The following is a 23,337-nucleotide window of genomic DNA, read 5'->3' on the forward strand; positions in this document are numbered from 1 at the left end:
AAGCTTACTATTAGCTGTCTGTCTATCACGGTTAAGAACTTAGTAACATTAGGCCACTAGTTATAGTTGTATGATCTTGAGTTAATAGTTACTTAAGTCGCTCCCAGCTTATCTTTTAAAAATTTTTTACTTAAAGTATACTTGATTTACAATATTTCTTCAAGTTCTGTTGTATAGCAGGGTGACCCAATCACACACAGTTCCCTGTGATGTAAAGTAGGGAAAAATTGCTCATCCATTTCAAATAAAACAGTTTGCATCCCCAAGCCCCAAACTGCCCTTCCATCCCATTCCCTTCATGTCCCTGTTGGCCATCTGTATGTCTTCTTTAGAGAAATTTCTATTTAGGCCTTCTGCCTGTTTTAAAATAGGGTCTTTTGTTGTTGTTGTGTTGTATGAGTTGTTTGTATATTCTGGAGATTGGGCCCTTGTCTGTTGCATTGTTGGAAAAGAGACTTTTATTAGAACACTATCTAATACCACACATAAAAATAAACTCTAAATGGATTAAAGACCTAAATATAAGGCCAGATGCTATAAAACTAGAGGAAAGCCTAGGCAGAACACTCTTTGACATAAATTACAGCAACATCTTATTTGATCCACCTCCTAGAATAATGACAGTACAGACACAGATAAACCAGTGGGACCTAATTAAACGCAAAATCTTTTGCACAGCAAAGGAAACCCTTAACAAAATGAAAAGACAACCCACAGTAAATGGGATGGTTTCTCTGGTTTTTCTTTCTGATCGTTCATTGTGAAATAGAAATTCAATCAATTTCTGTGTATTAATTTTGTATCCTGCAACTTTGCCAAATTCATTGATGAATTCTAACAGTTTTCTGGTGCTGTCTTTAGGGTTTTCCAGGTATAGTATCATGTCATCTGCAAACAGTGATAGTTTCAGTTCTTCTTTTCCAATTTGGATTCTTTTCTTTCTTTTTCTTCTCTGATTGCCATGGCTAGGACTTCCAAAACTATGTTGAATAATAGTGATGAAAGCAGTCATCCTTGTACTATTCCTGATCTTAGTGGAAATGTTTTCAAATTTTACCATTGAGAATGGTGTTAGCTGTGGATTTTTCTTTTTTCTTTTCTTTTTTTTTCTTTTTTTTTTTTTTTTTTTTTTTTGGCTTTTTAGGGACACACCCATGCCATATGGAAGTTCCCAGGCTAGGGGTCGAATTGGAGCTGAAGCTGCCAGCCACAGCCACAGCCACAGCAACACAGGATCTGAGCCATACATGTCTGCAACCTACACTACAGCTATGGCAACATCAGATCCTTAACCCACTGAACAAGATCAGGGGTTGAGCCCACATGCTCATGGATGGTAGTTGGGTTCATTACCGCTGAGCCATGATGGGAACTCCAGCTGTGGGTTTTTCATATATGGCTTTTATTATGTTGAGTTAGGTTCCCTCTATGCCCACTCTCTGGAGAATTTTCTATCAGAAATGGGTCATCCAGACAGATCAACAAGGAAACACAGGCCTTAAATGACATCCTAGACCAGAGATATTTAACTGATATTTAGAGAACATTCCATCCCAAAGCAGCAGAATACACATTTCTTCTCAAGTGCACATGGAATGTTCTCCAAGATAGATCACATCCTGGGCCACTGATCAAGCCTTGGTAAATTTTTAAAAGTTAAAATTATCCCATGAATTTTCTCTGACCATGATGCTATGAGACCAGAAATCAACCACAAGAAAAAACAACAACAACAACAGCAACATCAAAACAGAAAAAAAACGCAAACTCCTGGAAGCTAAATAATATGCTACTGAATAACCAATGGATCATTGACTAAAGATACTTAGAGACAAATGACAATGATGATACAACAACCCAAAACCTATGGGACACAGCAAAAGCAGTTCTGAGAGGGAAGTTTGTAGCAATACAGTATTAACTCAAGAAAGAAGAAAAAGCTCAAATAAACTACCTAACCTTACACCTAAAACATCTAGAGAAGGAAGAACAAACAAAGCCCAAACTTAGAAGAAGAAATCATAAGATCAGAGCAGAAATAAATGAAACAGAGACAAAGAAAACCAAAGCTGGTTCTTTGAAAAGATCACAAAATTGATAAACCCTTAGCAAGACTCATCAGGAAAAAAAGGGAGAGGGCTCAAATCAATAAAATTAGAAATGAAAAAGGAGAGATTACAACTGGCTCCACAGAAATACAAAGGATCGTAAGAGACTACTATAAGCAACTATATGACAATAAAATGGACAACCTAGAAGAAATGGACAGATTCTTACAAAAGTACAATCTACCAAGACTGAACAGAACCAGGAAGAAACTGAAAATTAGAACAGACCAATCACAACTACCAAAATTGAAAATGCTATTAAAAACCTTCCAAAAAACAAAATCCAGGACCTAATGGCTACACAGGTGAATTCTATCAAACATTCAGAGAAGAATTCACACATTTTCTTCGGAAACTCTTTCAAAAATTAGTGGAAGAAGGAACCCTCCCAAGCTCATTCTATTAGGCCACCATCACCCTGATACCAAAACCAAAGATACTACAAAAAAAGAAAATTACAGGCAATATAGCTGATGAACATAGATGCAAAAACCCTCAATAAAATACTAGAAAATTGAATCCAAATATATATTTAAAGGATCATAAACCATGATCAAGTAGGATTTATCCCAGGGATACAAAGATTCTTCAATATCTATAAACCTATCAATGTGATATACCACATCAACAAATTGAAAAATAAAAACCACATGATCATCTTAATAGATGCAGAAAATGCTTTTAACAAAATTCAACACCATGTCTGATAAAAATTCTCCAGCTTCTTAAATATAAAATTATTTGAGGGAGTTCTCTTGTGGTACAGCAGGTTAAGGGTTCAGGGTTGTCACTGCTATGGCTTGGGTCACTGCTGTGATGTGAGTTCAATCCCTGGCCCAGGAACTTCCACATGCTGTGGGTGCAACCAAAAAAAATTTATTTGAAATAGCCTTAGGCAGAAGATGCAGTTTTAAATTCCATTAAATAGTTTTCTTTGCATATGCTTTTTCTGTAACTTTTCTTCATTTACTCTGTATGTTCAAAGAGTTGTGCAAATATTGTTCAGAAAAGTCTCTCTGAAGGCATCAAATAGGTTAAAATATGTGCATATGTCCCTAAGCAAAGGGAAAAAAATGAAAATGTCTAAGGGAAGAATTTGGCATGTATTTTTAGAAAACAATTTTGTTACTCAGCAAGTGATAGCAGGGAGCACAGATCCCAATGCCCACATTTGCCAAGGCTCAAAATAGCTTATTTTCCTAAGCACCCCTCTATTTACTAAACTCACATCACACATTGAAAAAAAAAAACATTTAAAGAGGAAGAGATTCAAATAAAGGATGATTAGTGTTATTTCTAAACCACAGTTTAGAAGGACACCACAGTCGCCTTCAATGCAATGAGAAATAAAAGAGGTCCAAAGCAGATCTTATAGTTTTTCTCCCACATGTTTTCTTTTCAAAGCCATTTGGAAGATCTCATCTTCCAGCCATACCAAAAATTCAGTTCACAAATAGGGAAACAAATACGTACTTTCATCCAAGCTTCAGATCTATTCAAGAGGAGCCAGACTCCTCAGGTTCAGTAAAGATGTTTTAGGCACAACTCTCAATAAAATGTCTGTTTCCAGATAAGGTGATGAGAAAACACTAAAATTTCACACTCAACTATTTTCATCCTCAAAAAAAATAGTTCAGTTGGGGGGAAATCACTCATAAAAAAATAAAGACATGGGTTTTAGCTAGGGTCTATCAATGACTAATTTTGTACTTCGGGTCAAACAATTTCATTTTCTGAGCCACAGTAAAATATAGCTAATTCCATTTCAAAAACTGCTGAAAGAATTTGATGTGATGTGGGAGAAATATTTGTGGAAGCCCTTTGGAGACGATGGAGCATCACCTAATGTAAGGTGGTAGTATCATGATTATCACTGTTGTCAAGATCAGCCATATGTTTACTTCTTTCTTCACTGTTTCCCTAAAGAATGAGTTGAATCTTGACTCTCATCTTGTCAGAACTAGAGAAAAGTCAGACAAGAGAAAATTCTTTCTTAGCTGTCTTTCTTTTGTAAAAATCTCTCCTTAATCACTTATCTTCTTTTCCTCGCCTCACAACCTCTGCTGTTGATGTTAAACAAAATATGAAAGGCACTTGCTGAATTGATTCTGTTCCCTAACTTGAGACCTGACCTTGACTCGAGGGCCAGAAAGTGATCCTTAAAACTCAGGGAAACAGGAAAGGGGTTTCATAATATTGGAACTAGAAAATGGGAAGATGTAAAAACAAAGGTCTAATGCAGAGTAGAACATAAAAGCTACAAGGTGGAGCATCACTAATATAGAAAGAAATAATAACCTGTGAAGGCAATTGTGTATGTTTGCAATGGAATTCTACTGGTCTCCCTTTTCAGTTTAGTCTTCTTATGCTAAGGTTGGAACTATTGCAGGGGTTTTGATTTAAATTTTCCAAAGCTTTGTTATATGCACTTGCTAGAAATATCATTTCCAAATTGTTCGATGAAGCTGATGAGAGAATCAAACCATTGGAGTTGGAATACTGCCTCTGCCACTTAATGGCTCCATGTTTCGGGGCAAGTTACTTAAACCTTCTCTGAGCCTTAGTTGTCTCAACCATAAAATAAAGATAACAGAATGAGAATATTGTGGGAATTACATGAAGCAATGAATGCAAATAGCTTAACATTTTTTGAGGTTGGGAATATGGTAAGGTACTTAATGGTAGCTGTAATTTTATTATTGTCAAACATTATTTTTCTTTTTTTTTTAATTAGAGGTGATTTACAAAGTTGTGCCAATTTCTGCTGTACAGCAAAAATAACTATTGTCAAATATTTAATACCCTGTATACAGACTACACAACAGTCATTCTAGCTCACTGGAATTGTCGCTGAAGTTTCTCTCCTGGGAAATCAACTTGTCCCAGCAATAAAATTATGTATAAATGGAGAAAGGGCTGCTTAGGTTTTTTTTTTTTTTTTTTTTTTTTTTGTCTTTTGTCTTTTTTGTTGTTGTTGTTGCTATTTCTTGGGCCGCTCCCGTGGCATATGGAGGTTCCCAGGCTAGGGGTTGAATCGGAGCTGTAGCCACCGGCCTACACCAGAGCCATAGCAACGCGGGATCCGAGCCGCATCTGCAACCTACACCACAGCTCACGGCAACGCCGGATCGTTAACCCACTGAGCAAGGGCAGGGACCGAACCCGCAACCTCATGGTTCCTAGTCGGATTCGTTAACCACTGCGCCACGACGGGAACTCCCCTGCTTAGGTTTTTAAAAAGGAGATAAAAGAATGGTGTTAGAAATTACTTGGATAAATAATGAAACATATCAGCAAAACATCATTTTACAAACTCTAAAAGAAATAAAGGACAAATTTTATGATGAATGGCATTTCTCTAGGACTACATGATAGGCCTATCAGATAAAGGGAAAGCAACAGAAGAACTATTTTTGATTTCACAAAAATTCTATTTTATATAGCATAAACATTAAAGTGGGATGATTTGACCTATACCCACTAAACTTTACAATTTCCCATACTCAAAAATTTGCAATCAATACATCAGTGTACTCTGCTCTTGACCCTTAAATTACAGTTCCAAGCCTGGTGCCATTTAATACTTTTATTATTGGCCTATAAAGGGAAATAATATTCATTAATTATGAGTGGCTAAAAGATAAGGTCAAGTGAAATAGATACACAAGATAAACTCCTGAAACAATCAGAAGGAAAGTGAAACCATACCATACAAGATGAAGGTGAACAGCTCCTGCGTCAGGGCAGCATAATGAGAAACCACCTTAATTGGTGCAAGTTAACTGGGACACCACTCTATGGTTCAAGGACTGAGTAAGAAATCATTATTCTGGGACATGTGTACTTTCAGGCTTCTGAATTTTATGATGATAGTGATCACAAAAATGATTATTTGCGACTGGCACCTCACGACGTCAAGGATCATACTGAGCATTTTACATGAGTGAATTTGCCATAATACTGTGGGTTGTCAGATATAACACACGAAAGTACAAGTTGCCCAGGTAATTTGAATTTAAAATAAACAACTAATAATTTTTTATCATAAGTATGCCCTGTGCAATATTTGGGACATACTTATACCAAAAGGTATTTGTTGTTTATCTGAAATTTAACTGTGAGTCCTATATTTCATCTGGCAACATTAACACCATGAGATGGGTCTTAATATTCTCATTTTTCTGATGAGGAAACAGACTCAGAGAAATCAAGCTGGTCAAATTAAATTAAATTTGACCAACACTGCATAGCTCTTAAGTAACATGTGGGTTTAAAACATCTAACAGCAAAGCTTGCACTGATCGCTAGTGTAACGCCCTATTATTATGCTATTTCTATATCTGCATGGTCATCCCCCCCATCCTCCTCTGCTGATGTCTTAGTTGACCTTCAAAATCTAGTTTGTAGACCATATGCCCTTGGAAACCTTCTTGTATCTTTTCCCTAGTAAGAAGGTTTCCATAATTTTATTTATATCTCTGTTCCAGCCCTTAATATAATGACATCTATTATAGCAGGTTAAGTACAGGCCCCTGCACTGGACATTCTTCCATATACATATCCCTTTCCTAACATCACCTTTATTTCCTCTGTTCCCTTACTGCGTGCAGCCTGGGTGGGAGAAGAAATCAGGGGGTCCTGTCCTCTTACTATAAAATTTCAAGGAAGGGGTCTTCTGTCCTCTCCTCTCTTTCATCACTCTCTACCCAACCAAAGGAAAGGCATGTATCTAATAGGATCTCTTCCAGGTATACAAAAACTTAAGCCAAATGATGCAAAGCTAAGAGAAAAAGGTAAGGGTTCAATGATTCCAAATAGTCAAATAGTTCTTTTCTTGGTTTGTATTCCTTTTCCCGGGCCAGTTTCTTCAGGCTTTCTGCTCTTATTCTTCAGAGTTAAACTCCTTCTTTGCTTGAATTAAATAGATTTCGGTTGTTTATAACCAGAGAACCCTGACTGATGTTCTCTTAGGACATGACTGTGAGCTCCCTAAGGTCCATGTGTAATTGAGCTCCACACCATTCCAACCCCAATAAGGTACCTTCCACATAAATATTTATTAGTACATATAGGCACTCAGAAATGTTGTTCAGGGCTGCTGGCAAGGAGATCTAAAAGACTTTCTTGTTCTTTCTCTTCATTTTTTACAACCAGTCTGAGGGGGCTCTTAGAAAGAGCTTTGGGAATCAAGATTATTAATTTTGTAAAAAGTAGATGGATGACTTTATAGGCCTCCCTATGACTAAAATGCACATGCTGCTTCTGAGATCTATGACTCACTACAAGAAAGAAACTCAGTTTGAGAGCTCTTCTAAAATCTTCCCCAGAGAACTATGATGCATTAGCAAAAGTATGCTAAAAATAAAAGGTTGGAATTGAAGTCACACCTATCTTAATGAGTTTTAAATATACATTTTTTCAAAAAAAATTTCTCTTTGTAATTGGTTTAATGTGATTTTTAATTACAATTCTATGCTAAAGAATTGGTTTTATTTATATTTTCAACCAATAGCCAATGCAAGTAGGGTTCAAGAACCCATGATAAAATTATGACAGATAAATGAAGTGATACGTTTTTAAGGTGAGAGAAGTAACTTATGATGCTATTACACCATTAGGAAATACCTTAACATTTCTTTTTTTTTTTCCTTTGTCTTCTTGCCATTTATTAGGCTGCTCTCAAGTAGCATATGGAGGTTCCTAAGCTAGGGGTCGAATCGGAGCTGCAGCCACCAGGCTACACCAGAGCCACAGCAACGCGGGATCCGAGCCGCGTCTGCCACCTACACCACAGCTCACGGCAACGCCAGATCCTTAAGCCACTGAGCAAGGCCAGGGATCGAACCCGCAACCTCATGGTTCCTAGTCGGATTCGTTAACCACTGAGCCACAACGGGAACTCCAATACTTTAACATTTCTTTTAATGTTCATTACATTAATGTCAGTATAGGATGTCAAAGGCTGAGTCTTCTTTGGCTGGGTCAAACACAAACAGAATATTCCATATGACTCTGGGCACTGTATTTTCAAAGAGGTAGTAATGAAATTAGACTTTTTTTAAGAGCAGAGTGGGTAGGATAGTAAAGAACCCAAAAGCCATGTTGCTGAAAACAGCACTGAAGAAACCAGGAAATATTTCAGTTGGCAAATAGCTCAAGACGAGATTTTGAACTGAAAGATCATCATTTGAAAGAAGAATAGGCTTACTCTGCATAACTTCAGGAGGCAAACCTATAACGAGTGAGTGGAATAGATCTCAACGAACAGCAAATAATCAGCCTTTGATAAGGCTTCCAAGAACTGTGGAAATATTGGGGAGTGGGAAATAAATTCTGATAAGTGGGATCCAGACAGGCTCTGGAGAGGCAGTGGGATTGGGTTTACATTTTGAGGAATGAGAAGGGCTAGATAGAGATTAACTGAGGTAGAGGCATTCCAAAAAGAAGGAGGAGCTTGAACAATGGCAGAGAAATGGAGAAGTAGGAGCCTGTTTGATAAATAGTGCAGCTGTGGACAAAGTAGACCAAGGGCAGATTATGGAGTATAAAAGAAGATACGCCAGGAAAAATAGGGAGAGGTTAAATTGTAGAGGCTTCAAAAACGAGGCTCACAAGGTTGTACTTTCTTTTAGATAGCCATAAGCAGAGAAGGAATATTAATCATCTTTGGAGAACTTCGGAGTGGTCTGGAAAAACAATTAAAGAGAGCCATTAAAGGTCCCAACATCCGAACTCCTTCCAACGGGCCTTCCAGAATTCTCTTCCCATTAGTCTTCCCCCAGATTGTCCCCTTCATTTTCCTGCTCTAATGAAAGCTCTTCCCAGAGGTCAGAGCTTCCCTGTGGCTCTATCCTACAGTACCCTCTATTTCTAACAGTCCTGACACCAGAGGATCTGAAGGAGGAGGGGGTGTCATCTTTGAGTCTTTGTGCCACCTTCAGACTGTTGTTCTTCCCTCTTTCCTGAAGGCCCCCAGCCTTAAATCTCAGGTTGCTTTATTATGCCCCTTCTCTCCATCATCACTGCTCCCACCTACTACCTCCCAGGTCACACTCCCTTATTTCTCAGTGAGGCTAACTCCTGACTTATTGTCACTTTCCCCAAAACTATTCAATTCTTGACAATTTCAATATTGACATAGATGATCCTGCTCAAGCCCTGGCCTCTCGTTCCCTGAGAATTCTTTCCTCCAATGACCTTGCCCTCCACCATATCACAGTCACTACCTTCATGCCCTGACCTAGACCTTGTCATTACTAAGCACAGGGATGCTCTTCTTAATGTCAGTGCCCTGCATCCCCCCCTCTCATTACTACCTCTTTATCTTTTCAGCTCTTCTTCGCATAACCTAACCTTGACACCCTTCAGACCCCTCTGCGACCTCTTACCAGGTGATCCTATCAACCTGACATTGCAACTCACCCCCTTGAGGTCTTCATGTCCCTCTTTACCAACCTTAAAACACAAAATCAATTGTTGCAATCATTCTCTCAAGTGCACCTTTGAAGCCCCCCCTCTTACTAATTCCTTGGCAAAATCACAACTCTGACTAGATATAACTCTACATATATTGTGTCTTCACTCATGGCTAAAGAAAAACGCACAACCATGGTAACTAGTCCTACTTTAACTTCATGGCCATGAATCTCAAATAGCCCTTTAATGTGAGCCAGCAACCATTTTTTTTACCGTCTATACTACCATACCACCCTATCAATCTCACTCCATTCTCACTCTCAGTTATGACTTTCCTTCCCACATTATAGATACAACTGAAACAGTGGGAAAAGAACTTCCGAGACACTCGTCACATTGCCAGCAGCCACACACTCTCCCTTCTAGTCTGTTATCACAGACATAAACTACTCATGATTATTTGTGCACAGTTCTCAATTCTTTCACTAATATTCACATCACAAATTCTCCTCGCTCCCCAACACCATGAACTATCTGCTGGAGATGTGCTATTTTGAACAGAAAATCTCTTGACTTCACTTCTCCCCTAGTTGCTGCCCTATTCACTATCCCTCACAGAAAAACTGCTTTTAAAAAGTTGTCTGTATTTTCAGTATCCAATTCATATGCTTCTATTCTCTCTCTTAAAACCCACTTTCATCAGGGTTTCATCCTTACCACTTTACCAAACCTATTTAAAATCACCATCAGTCTCCACTTTACTAAAATTAACAGCCAATTCTTATTCCTCACCTGGCTTGACTTTCAGCAACATTTACCTAGTTAATCATCCCCTCTTCATGGTAAACTTTCTTTATGCAGCTTCCAAGACACATAATTTCTAGTTTCTCTCCATTCTTGCTGGCCTTTCATTCTTGGCCTTCTTTGCTGATAGTTCATGAATTGATCTTTACTATTGGAGTGCACTGGATTTCAGCTCTTAATCTCCCTGCAGCTTCTCCATCTATAAGTCTTCCTCTGGTCATCTCTTTCCATATCATGGCTTTAAATACTATGACTTGTCAACAACTGTCTATTTAATTTTTGTGTCTTTTCAGGGCTGCATCCATGGCATATGGAAGTTCCCAGGTTAGGGACTGAACTGGAGCTGCTGCTGCCAGCCTACACCACAGCCACAGCCACACCAAGTCTGAGCCGAGTCTGCAGCCCACACCACAGTTCATAGAAACAGGAGATCCTTAACCCACTGAACAGGGCCAGGGATTGAACCTGCATCCTCATGGATACTAGTCAGGTTCATTACCACTGAGCCACAAGGCGAACTCCCAACAACTTTCTATTTCATATCTCCTTCCAGGACCATTTTTCAAACTCCAAATATGTTTATCTCATCACCCATGTGATCTCTCCAATTGCCCACAGACTTCCAATCTTGATCCCACTTCTGCCCTTAAGTCCATTAACTCCCTTCCCCTTCAGCCTTCTCCATCTCCATTGATATCAATCCCATTACTCAAATCAAAAAACATAAAGTCATACTTAGCTCTCCTTTCTCTCCTATCCCTCATCTAATACATTGAAACTCCTTTGGCCCAGCTTTAAAATACACCCAGAATTCAAATTCCCACCACCACTGCTGCTGCCCCCTAGTAAGAGCTACCATCATGTCAAAACTGGATTAATACGGTGGCCTCCTATCTGACGTTCCTCCTTTTACCCTCTACCCCTATAGTCCATCCTCAAAAGACAGCCAAAGTGATCCTGTTAAAAAATAAGTCATGGAGTTCCTGTCATGGCTTAGTGGTTAATGAACCAGACTACTATCCATGAGAATGAGGGTTCAATCCTTGGCCTTGTTCAGTGGGTTAAGGAACTGGTGTTGCCACGAGCTGTGGCGGAGGCCGGCAGCTACAGCTCTGATTCAACCCCTAGCCTGGGAACCTCCATATGCTGCAAGTGCAGCCCTAAAAAGACAAAAAAAAAAAAAAAAAGTCAGATCATGGAATTCTTTGGCTCATTAAGAGCTTGCATTCACATAGGGCTCAAAGTCCTTACAATTGCCTTCAAGACCTTGCCCCACCTGGTCCCGCTGACCTCACTGAGCTGATGTTTCCTTCTTATCCCAGGCTCAGAGATCTCTGTGTTTTGCCTCAAACTGCCGGACTCATTCTTATCCTAGGGCTGTCCCCTGGCTATCATTCTGCCAGAAGGAACTTTCCCATCTACATGGCTCTCTCAGCTCCTTCTAGTCCTTGATCACACATCTTCCCACAAAGTGGCCTACCATGATAGCCTTATTTATAATTGCAACATACAATCCTACCACCTGATTCCCCTACTTTTTCTTTTATCCAAAATACATTCTTCTTAGACACTATATAATTTATCTACTTGTGTTTATATCCTGCTTGTCTCTCCCAGGTAGTATGTGAACTCGCCAAGGGCAGGGTCCTCTATGATCTTCATTCACTGATGTATCCCAAGTACATGAAGAGTAGCTGGAAAACTAAAAGGCACTCAATAAATATTTTGGGGGGTGCTCCTTTTGTGGTTCAGCAGAAAGAACCTGACTAGTATGCATGAAGACTCAGGTTTGATCCCTGGCCTTACTCAGTGGGTTAAGGACTTGGCATTGCCATGAGCTATGGTAGGTCACAGACAGACTCAGATTCCACATTGCTGTGGCTGACAGCTACAGCTCCAGTTTGACCCCTAGCCTGGGAACTTCCATATGCATGGATGAGTCCCTAAAGAGAAAAAGAAGAAGAAGAAGAAGAAGAAATAAGGCCACCATGGAAACCAGGATTTGGGAAAACATGGTGGTCCATCCTGGTCTGGTGCATCAGAAGAGTCTGCTACTCACCACATGGTGACAAAAGGGGGTCATTAAGGGCCTCAAGAATAGCTTTGATGGAGTGGAGAATGTAAAAACCAGATTGTGTGGGGTTGGGAGTGGTTGGAAAGGCAGAGAACATAGCCAACAAAAGTAGATTCTTCTTTCAGAAGTTTGGCTTAGAAGGCAGGAGGAGAAGTGGCAGGAGAAAAAAGGGATACAGTGTCAAGTGAAGATGATTAGAAGGAAAGAAGCTTTAGCCTTCTTCACAGACTGAGGGGAAGAGCAAGGTTTAAAAGAGGAGGGGTACCAAGGCCACTGGTGAAGGACAACAGGGGATAGCTAGGTCAAGGACTGTAGAAAGACCCTCATCTTCTGAAAACCAGAGGAAAGGGGTGAAGGATGGGAGGAAACAAAGATATACCAGGAGATGCAGGGTAAGGGTCCTGCAGTAATCCAAGCCCATGGCCCATGGGTTTCTCCATGAGGTTAGGAAACAAGGTTATTGGCTGAGAGAGAGAAGATGACACGGCTAGAGAAGGAAATTTGGCTTTAGTTGAGGTGGGTGAGCCACCTGCAAGGACATTAACTGAGGAATCAGGATTGGGTGAGAATTATACTAAGAATTATACTATCTGAATTCCCTCACAATGTGACATTTCTATGAATCAGAAGGACAGTGTTCACTTGTTTTTCCTCAGCACTCAAACGATGCCTGGCATGTAGCAGGCACTCAATAAACTTACAGAATGGATAAATGAATACATAAATGAGCCTCTTGCCCAAATACTTTTAGTTGTAATTACCAATTTTGATACATACTCATTTTAACATTTTTAAGAGATCACAGATGCTTCTCAAAGCCTTGAAACTTCATGACTCTAGTCTCCTAATTGCTTAATAGGAGCAAGTCAAATCACATAACTGAGGCTTCAAAGTGGGCATTTTCAGCATGACTTTTCCCCCAGGCTATCTTAGAGCAAATTATCATGAAAATCATCAAATCTCTGTACTGTTTTATTATTCAATAAGCTTTTTTTGAACAGAGCACGTTTTTTCACTGGAATTTTCATTTAGATTCTACCACTGTAAGAAGAATGGTGCCTTAACCTTTTTTGATATACCAAGCTCTCTTCTGTCCTTTTGGTCTTGGTGACATTTACCACTGACTGGAGGGAAGGCGGGAGGAAACAAGATTCTTTTAAAAAGCAGGCTTGACTGGAAGCAAGGCAGAATTAGACAATGAAAATATAATGTAGGCTGTGTAAGGCTGCTGCTAACAGAGGTCCCTGTTGACTTCTCCCCATGTGTTACCTGGGTGGAAGACTTTGGTTTTCCCATTTGTGATTCCAGAAGAGCTTGCCTCCATTTTTATTGACCTTCTGCCTGGTGGGAGTGAGGAATGCCTGACCACGGGCAGGCGACGACGCGACCCTGGGCGGCTTGCCACACTTCGGCGTTGATGGATTTGCAAACGCTTTTCAGCCCCATGAATAGATAAACTTAAACCTAGAATGAGGAATAGAACCATTATGTTGAAGAAGTCAGTCCAGAATGGCTAAAATGCCAAATTATTTTCAGGCACAATAGAAAGCATTAAGTAATTATGTTTCAAATCCTTAAAAGATGCTAGTAATACTAGAATTGGGATACTAATTGATTCTCACATTACATTATTTACCAAACATCATTTCATCCAAAAGTGGACACCCTCAGTTCTTATGACAAGAGTTTTATAAACAAATTCAATAAAGTTAAATATTAAAATGATTTCCCAAATCCTGGAAACTATGCAAATAACTGGCATGCTGTTGTCAGGGGCAATAAAGATTAGAAACTGTTGTGATCTTTGGAATTTCAATAAAATCAAAGAATTTTTTCCATGGTATTCATGGACAGACTAAAGACTGAATTCAGATTTACACCTCTGATCACCATAGAATTATGTACATTTTTAGAGTTATTTTATCTGGGAAAATTTCTAACATATTAAAAGTTAAAAGAGTAATATAATGAACCCTATGTACCCAGGACCCAGCTTCAATAAATAAAGATCTTCCCATAAAGCTGAAGAAGAATTTCCAATCTTCATCTATTCCACTTCCTTTATTGCTGGTTTGCTTTTTAGGTGCCAAAGCAATTTAATGCAAATTTCAGTCTTTATTTCACTCTCATCAAAAACAACACTGACTGCATTAACTTACATTGATTATATCAATATCGATTACATCTGATACATAGAAACTATGCAAAAAATTCTGAGCTCAAAAGAAAAAAAAAAACTCATATCACCATTAAAGGTAGATAAAATACCAATTAATCACTAAGAAAACGATGAAGGGAAAGAAGCAAGCATTTATCATCCTGCTTTTCCTTTTTCTAACCATACTTTAAACCAAATAGTGGATAAAACAAAGTTCTTCACTGCAGAAGTATTCCAGCTAATAAACTCCTAATGGAAACGTAGAAAATCATTTTATAAGCTTCAAGTAAAATATGAAAGGTTGTATGATTTTTCCAAAGAAGTATTGTGAGGTCAGACCTGGAATTCAAGCTCACGGCTGACTGAGTCTAGATCTGTTCTTTCAAAAAAAAAAAAAAACCAAGGAAAGGTGTTAGCCTTATTTGATGCCAATTAGCAAGGGGAACTTAGCCAGGAATCACATCATCAGGTGGAGAAAAGCTAAGCTTCACCAAACAGCAGAATATTTTTTAATTAAAATTTTGTTTTATTAAAAGGAAAATCTGTGAGTCTGTTTCTGTTTTGCTATGCATATTTCTTTGAATTATTTTTTAGAGTAGTTATGAGTGAGGAGAAGAAAGAAGGGAGGGGAACACAGAGGTATGGGATTTAACAATATAAACTATTACATATAAATTAGGTAAGAACAAGGATAGAGCACAGGGAATTATAGCCATTGTCTTGTAATAACTCCAGAGAGTATACACTAAAAATACTGAATCACTATGCTGTACACCTGAAACTACCACAATATTGTAAATCAACTATATTTCAATAAAAAAGTAGAAGATCTCTTGAAACTTGAAGGGAGAAGTTTAGAGGTGGAAGATATCTTAGTAGTTAGCTAATTCATCTGGTGCCTTATTCAGATGAGGAAATGGAGCACAGCAGGATAAAACAACTCATTTACATATTTTCAGGACTGGAAGTCCACAGTGAGACGTCTACTAAAAACCCAGATATGAGGGAAAAGCCTGCTCAGAAGTAAACTGTAAATCAGCAATCCCCATGAGTCACATCAGAGGCATGAAGAATTACCTTCAGTTTCTACCTGGGTCATTTTGTAAATTCTAATGAATTTTGGGAAAGGGTGACTCAAATCAGAATGAGGTTTGGCCAGCCAAGGAAGCATAAAAACAAACAACAGCAATAAGCAGCATGTGTAAGAGTGACAAACCTGGGCAGTGCCCATCCAGGCAACACTCTCAAAGTTTAAGAATTCCAAATGTACAAACAGGGCTGGCACACAATTCTCCTCTTCTTTATCCACTGCACTATCCTCACTCTGACAGAGCTTGCCAGATGAACTTCAGATTAGGGTTTGGCTTCCAGCGCAGGAGCCAGTCATCACAGCAGTGTTCCCACCTCCCTCGCAGACAGGCTTCCTGTCTTCCTAGGTGTGGATTAGCAAACTAGCATCATGGGTTTCCATCCTCACCTCATGAATGATTTAGTAGAGTCTGCCCCCATGATCAGTTTCTAAGCCCACAAGGCTGTGTGCCTGAGCCTTGTTCTTGGGAGGTTCACCCAGGTAAGGCCTGTCATGCTGGGGGGTCCCCTTGGGTGTATGTCTTGCTCTGAGGCTCAGCTGCCTGGGCAAGTGTGAGCCTTACTGCTACAGGCGTCTCTCTACAGGCAGGACTCCACCTCACCACGCTCCCTGCCACGGCTGTATGTGCCACCTTTCCAGAAAGGAAAGGCTGCAAAACAAACATCTGTAGACCCATCAAGGCTTCAGGAGAGGGAGTTCCCATCCTGGCTCAGTGGTAATGAACCCGACCAGTATCCATAAGGATGCAGGTTAAATCCCTGGCCTCACTCAGTGAGTTAGGATCTGGCTTTTCTGAGAGCTGTGGTGTAGGTCGTAGATGCGGCTCAGATCCCAAGTTGCTGTGGCTGTGGCGTAGGCCAGCAGCTGTAGCTCTTATTTGACCCCTCACCTAAGAACTTTCATATGCTGCAGGTGAAGCCTTAGAAAGCAAAAATAAGACTCCAGGAGAAGGCAGACAGATTTCCAGGTGACAGATGAAGCGGCTGGGAGAGATGCTTTAAGTCTCAGTCAGCAAACACAAAATAAACGGCTCTCCCAAAATCATTTCTTCCTGGCCCTTTTGCCAAGGACTCCTGGGCTGAAGAGACCAGGATTGTGACTCAGCATGGCACTTCTAGCTCTTATATAACTCCCCTCAAGGAAGCACAAAATGGACAGAAATGAGAACAAAAATTATACAACAGAAATAAAGGGCATCAGTACTTGAAATTGCTGAATTTATTATTAAAAAATTTAATAATGTAGATCATGGGGAAATGTCAAAAATAAAAAAGAATTCATGATTATTCAGGATGGTTATGAGGAAGATGTGTATGTTATAGGGAAACTGGAGGGAAACCCTTGAGGTCTGAGCAAATCCATCTGGTCCTCTAAGAATTCAGAGTTCTCAGAGGTACAGATAAAGGGTCTGGATCATCAGAGCTCTCAGCATACAGTGGCTCAGTGAACGAGAGAGAGATGTGTAAACAAATAGCTGATACACAAGACAGCAAATACACTCCAGTCAGATGAAAAGTTACAAGTCACATCTGCAGAAATGAATTATCAATCAATTACATGATTCAATTTGCTCTTAATTCCTTTGGGAAAAAATGCTGTCGGTGATTATCTGTTAAAGGCCAGGCGTTATGCTCAATATCAATCATCTTTCCATTAATGCATCACCATGACCCTAGATGACAGGATTTGTTTCTACATTTACGGATGGGAAACTGAGGCCCAAGAGGTGAAGTTACTCATTCAAGGCCACACAACAGGTAAGCACTGGACTTTAACCCTAATCTTTTCCACTAGAGCATGTAGTCTGAGGAATTTTTTTTTTCTTTTAGCATATGGAAGTTACCAGGTTGGGGGTCAAATCAGAGCTGTAGCTGCCAGCCTATACCACAGTCACAGCAGTGACAGATCTGAGCCATGTCTGTGACCTACACCACAGCTCACAACAATTGCTAGATCCTTAACCCAATGATGAGGCCAGGGATTGAAAGTGCATCCTCATGGATACTAGTTGAGTTCATTACTGCTGAGCCACTACAGGAACTCCAAATCTGATGAACTAAACACCAATACATAGGTGAATTGTTTTAAGTCTATAGTTGTTCTCAACAAGGCAGGGTTGGAAGGAGAATATGCTAACCCTTACTTGACCCAAATGCTTATAAAACCATCTTTTCCACAGCTTTTCCATTTATCTGGAATGTCCTTCTGCTTCTTGACCAGCTATCAAATGCCTTACTCAGTAAGAACCAGTTGAAACTGCATCTTCCTCTTGAAGCCCTTCTAGGTCCTCTGATCCATGGTCAACACTCCAGGGTCTCCAATCTTGCCATTAGCCCTTATCATGCAGCAGCCTTGTACTCTCAGTCACCTGCTGGCACAGAGATGGCCCGATTTCTCCAAACAGCTCAAGAGCCTCTGAGGACAAGGATCCTGTGGTGTATTTCTGATTCCCTGCTTGGCTCCAAATAAAGCCATGTGGAGAGGGGGGTCATGTCTCCCTTCAGCTCCTTCTCCCTCTGCATGTCACCTTCTACACACTGCCAAGACTCCTTGGGCACAGGCTGAGCACAGGGTCGAGCGCTGGTCAAGGAAATGACACTGTGCATGTTCACCCGTGCAACACATTTGTTGTTTAGTGCTTCTGGTTTCATCATACCCTCTTCATCTAGATGCCATCAGCCCTGAAGCTCATCTGCTTCCCTCAGCTTCAGCTCGGCTTCCTCTCCAACTCAGTTAGTGGTAAAGATGGAGCCCAGGGGAAGTCGAGTTTCTAATCTTTCCTCCTTTCTGTATCAAAATCTCTTTAAAGAATATCTTTCCTCTGAGATCTATCACCTACCTTACTTGATAAAAGATCTGAAGTCAGAAGCTTGAGAAACACATACCTTTAGGGATGAGGAGAGGCAAGGATGGTATGTGGTTAAAATGTGGGTACTGGAGTCAGGGTTTCTAGGTTCAATTCTTGGTCACACCATTTCCTATCTAAGTTCCCTAGTGCAAATTATTTAATCTTTTTGTGCTTCAGATTACTTACCCATGAAATGGTGATAATAATAATTTATACCTCATAGGGCTGTTGTGAGAATGGAGTGAGTTAATAGCTACGAAGTTCTCATGGCACACAGCAGGTGCTCCACACAGGTCAGCTGCCATCATTGCCCTCGATCCTGTCCATGCCTTCCCCTCACTCTTCATTCTCAACCCTTAGACCCTAGCATTTAACACCACCGCCTCTGTTCATCTGTTTTTTCAAGTTTTTGTTGTTGTTGTTGTTGGTTTCCATGACACTTAAGTTTCTCCTTCTTCTTCTTCTTCTTTTTTTTTTTTTTCTTTTTAGGGCCACACCTGTGGCATTGTAAGTTCTTGGACTAGGGGTCAGAATGAAGGTGCAGCTGCAGGCCTATACCACAGCCACAGCAACACTGGATCTGAGTTGCATCTGCAACCTACACTGCAGCTTGCTGCAATGCTGGATTCTTAACTCACTTAGTAAGGCCAGGGATGGAACCCACATCCTCAAGTGACTATGTCAGGTTCTTAAGCCACTGAGCCACAATGGGAACTCTGACACTTAAGCTTCTTGCTACCTCTCCTAACTCTCTTTCCCTGCCTGTTCCCAGAGATGGGGGCATTAGTTCTCTAAGGCCACTGTAATAAATGACAACTCTGGTGGCTTGAAACAGAAATTTATTACCTTACAGCTCTATAGCCTAGAAGCCTGAGCCTAGAAGTCCCAAGATGTTGTGGGAGCTGAGTAGAAATCTGCGCCTTGCCTCTTTCAGGTTCTCATGGGTACTTACATTCCTTCTTGTGACCACATCCCTGCAATTTTTGCCTCCACAATCACACTAGCATCTCTTCTGTCTTTGTGTCCTCTCCCTCTGCCTCTCTAAGGACACAAGTGATGGCATTTAAGGCACACTTGGAAAATACAAGTTAATCTCTACATCATAAGGTCCCATCTTCCAAACTCTTTTTCCAACGGTCACATCCACAGGACAAGGATGTACATTGGTAAGCCATTATCACAGTGGGCATTTCCCAAGGTCTTGACTTTGTCTTCCTTTCCTTTCCATCCTTCCAGGTGCTCTGTGTCTCCAGCAGTCATCTTTGTGTGGTCATCTTCCAAGTCATTCTTCCTTTGCTGTCTCCTAAATTTCAAGCCATCCTTCCTACTTGGCTTGAGTTTTCTCCTGAGAAATCTGATGGGCTCCAGAACCCAATAAATGTTTAATATTCTGGGAACAAAAGAAAGCTTAGATTTCTTTTTTGTTTGTTTGTTTTTCAGGGCTGCACATATGGCATATGGAAGTTCCCAGGCGAGGGGTCAAATCAGAGCTACAGCTGCTGGCCTATACCATAGCCTCAGCAATGGTAGATCCAAGCCGCATCTGTGACCTACACCACAGCTCATGGTAACACTGGATCCTCAACCCACTGAGAGAGGCCAGGGATCGAACCTGCAACCTCATGGATACCAGTTGGGTTTGTAACCTGCTGAGCCACAACAGGAACTCCAAGAAAGCTTAGATTTCTTCTGAAGCTCCTCATATATTTCCTTTATTTTCAAAAACTCTGTCTACCTAAAACATAAGTATTTTTCTCCATAAGATAAAATTCTCCAGTGCTGTTTTTCTGACTCCCTTCCAAGGTGCACTCGTTCTGGCTACACTGCGCAGTGGAAGTGGGCCTGTGTAAAAGTGATTTGCTTTCATCTAAATGTCATCCTTGTGATTCAGAGGAGCTTTGTGCCACAGGAACATTTGTAGCTCTGTCGATGTTTTACAACTCATGGCAATAGCGTCTAAGTGTTGCATCACTCTTCTTGTCTTTTCTTAGATAAATTACTTTTCAAGGGACTGAAAAACTATGTTTTGAATGCCATCACATAAGACTCAACTGTTCCTAATTAAGAAAAAAAAATCTGCGGAAGGGGCTATTCATTGCTCGTTTTTTCTTTTTCTCAGGTTTAACTACGAAGTAGAGAGCAAACCATCTCAGGGGGCCTGATGAGAGGATTTGCCAGAGTCCGACCTTCCTCCATCACGCCAGGTCCTTGGGCATCTCCCACCTCCCTTCTGTTTGGTCTTCCTGCATTGGAACAGGCTATCTGATGGACTGGCATCTGTGTGTTACACAAATCTGGCAGTACCAAGACATCCAAACCAGGAAGGACTTCCCGCCAAGTCGCCGTTATTTGAATATTGTGACCGTTGTCTGTCTAAAGCCACGTTACCATGGCATTCAAGTACTTTGAAAAGAAATCCCCAAAATGCTAAGCACTAGACATAGTATTATCCAGACTTAACTTTTGGTTCAATGTCTATATGAAGAATTTATAGAAACAGAAAAGATAAGAACCTACAAGAATGTTCAACCAACATTACTTCAAGTCGAATAAAGTGCTGGGCAGAAGTTACCAGGGTTTGTCCCCTACAAATCCAAAATAAACAAACGTACCTAATTAAACTTAAAACTTATTGCACAGCAAAGGAAACCATAAACAAAACAAAACACCTCCAGACTCTTTATATCCTTTGGGATCATTTCTCTCTCTTCTATGGATGCAGCTGATTTAGTCTCCTTCCCCCGACCCCCTGCTATAGCATTCTTCTAGAAGGACTTCATTTTAGGAAACCGCCATGACACACTAGATTACTACCCCCAATTCTTCATCATTTCTCTCGGTCATGTGACCCCTCGGGAAAGTGTACTCCCTGTTCTGTTGATTTTGGACTTGGTCATTACTTACTTGTTTCAGCCAAGGGGAAATGAGAGGACATGGTGAAAGCAGGGACAAAATGTGCTTGCGGGATTGGCTAAGTTACTTCCACACTCTCTGTCCCAGCACTTCTGAGGGTCTCTATAAGATCTGCTCCTACTGGGTGGTGCCTCGTCCGTGGTTCCCACTTTGCTGGGCCCCAGTACTATCCTTGCCTCTTTAGACATAGTACAGGCTTCCAAATGTTGGTAGACCCTGGGTGCTTCACTACCTCTTATTAATTTCTTTAACCCAGCCACTCTTTGCAATGCATAGGAAGCCATTTTTTTTAACCCATTGATTAATTGGAACTCTACTTTTTACCTGTACCTTGACTACTAGAGTCTTAGAAATCCCTACCCTTTGCAATTGTAACAGTTAAAGATTCTACATTCCCATAACTCAACAATATCACCGAAAACTTCATTGGAAGATTCTCAAAAACTTCATGTTTGCTATCCTTTACCTTGATTCCCCAAGATTTCTTCATTTTGGGTCATTTTTTTTTTCTTCAATAATCTGAAGGCTAATCTAAACTCTGGATTTCTCACCTCACCTCATCCTTTGATATTTAACTTGTCTAAATCGTCACCATTTTCTCAGGGCAACTCTGAGAGAATGGCTATGGATTTCTTGTTATCTCCTGAAAGTTTAAGGGTTTTCCTTGTGTTCCATACACTTCAGTGCAATGTACTCTCCCCGCCTGCTGCCCAAACACAGAGGTAGAAAACTTAGCAGAAAACTGTCACAGGTGATATTTAAGGGTGGGAACAAGATGTAAGTAGGTGGGAGGTCCTGTTGTGGTGCAGAAGAAATCAACCCAACTAGTATCCATAAGGACGTGGATTTGATCCCTAGACTTGCTCAGTGGGTCAAGGATCCACCATGAGCTATGGTGTAAGCAGCAGATGTAGCTTGGATCTGGTATTGCTGTGGTTGTGGGGCAGGCTGGCAGCTGTAGCTCTGATTCAATCCCTAGCCTGAGAACTTTTGTAAGCCACAGGTATGGAGATATATAGAAGTAGGCAATTATAAGTACATGGCTTGAAATTAATACCTTAAAAAGAGTTCTTTTGAGATCTTCAAAGGCCTCTCTTTAAGACGCCTACTGTAAGGCACCTCTGGTTTTCTGAAAATGAATTTAATTATTTGGTATTTTTCACAATAGAGTAAAAATGTAATATTATTACAACCCCAGGTATATAGAGTTGGGTGTAGGCAACAAAAGCAGAACTTAGGCATCGACTTCACATGGTAAAACCCACACATGGTGAAAAAGTATACACTGAAATCCTAAATTTCAGTGGAAATACTTATTAAATGATATTACAAGTGAGCAACTTAAATAGTATAAGAACATTATTCCATAAAATCCTTGGATTCAACCTTATAACTTATCTTAGCAGTCAATAAAATGCTTCTAAAAGTGAAACACAAGATGGTCTACTGTCAGGAATATCAAATGATAAACACTAACCCCCTAGAGAAAACAGTGCTTTAGATAAGGTTTGGGTCATTTATCAAATGAGTAAAATTTAATTAAAAAGAATATTTTACATAATAACTTATTTCTACTGACAACTAGTGAGCCCTCCGCCATGCTAGACCCAGTGACAGAAATAAGGATGATGAAAGCAGAATCTGCATCTACAAGAGGAGTATGTTGTCAAAAGGAAAAAAATTATGCAGAAGTACTCTGACAGAAGGAAGATGTAGAAGATCCACCAGGGAGGCACATTTCAGACTGCCCATGCTCCAAGGGGAAAGAAAGGCCGAAAGAGAGTAAATCTTTTTTGGCTTCTCAGGCCATATGGTTTCTGTTGCATTTACTCAACCCTGCTATTATAGCCCCAAACCAGCCATAGCTGACATGCAAATGACTATGTAGCTGAGTTCCAATAAAACTTGATAAAATCAGGAGTTCCC

At 40.2% G+C, this 23,337-nt stretch overlaps 1 protein-coding gene across 8 annotated transcripts in view; it reads right to left on the bottom strand.

Moving 5' to 3' along the window:
• The window catches only part of ANO4 (anoctamin 4), a 437,454-nt gene that overhangs the window by 225,195 nt on the left and 188,922 nt on the right, over positions 1-23,337 (bottom strand). For all 8 annotated transcript variants that reach the window (XM_021092699.1, XM_021092697.1, XM_021092698.1 and 5 more), the window contains one exon: positions 13,672-13,866. In XM_021092699.1, coding sequence (XP_020948358.1) covers positions 13,672-13,866 — 195 coding nt within the window. The remainder of the gene's footprint in view (positions 1-13,671; positions 13,867-23,337) is intronic.

The sequence above is a fragment of the Sus scrofa genome, chromosome 5 (genome assembly GCF_000003025.6).
Source record: "Sus scrofa isolate TJ Tabasco breed Duroc chromosome 5, Sscrofa11.1, whole genome shotgun sequence".
NCBI classification, from domain to species: domain Eukaryota; kingdom Metazoa; phylum Chordata; class Mammalia; order Artiodactyla; family Suidae; genus Sus; species Sus scrofa.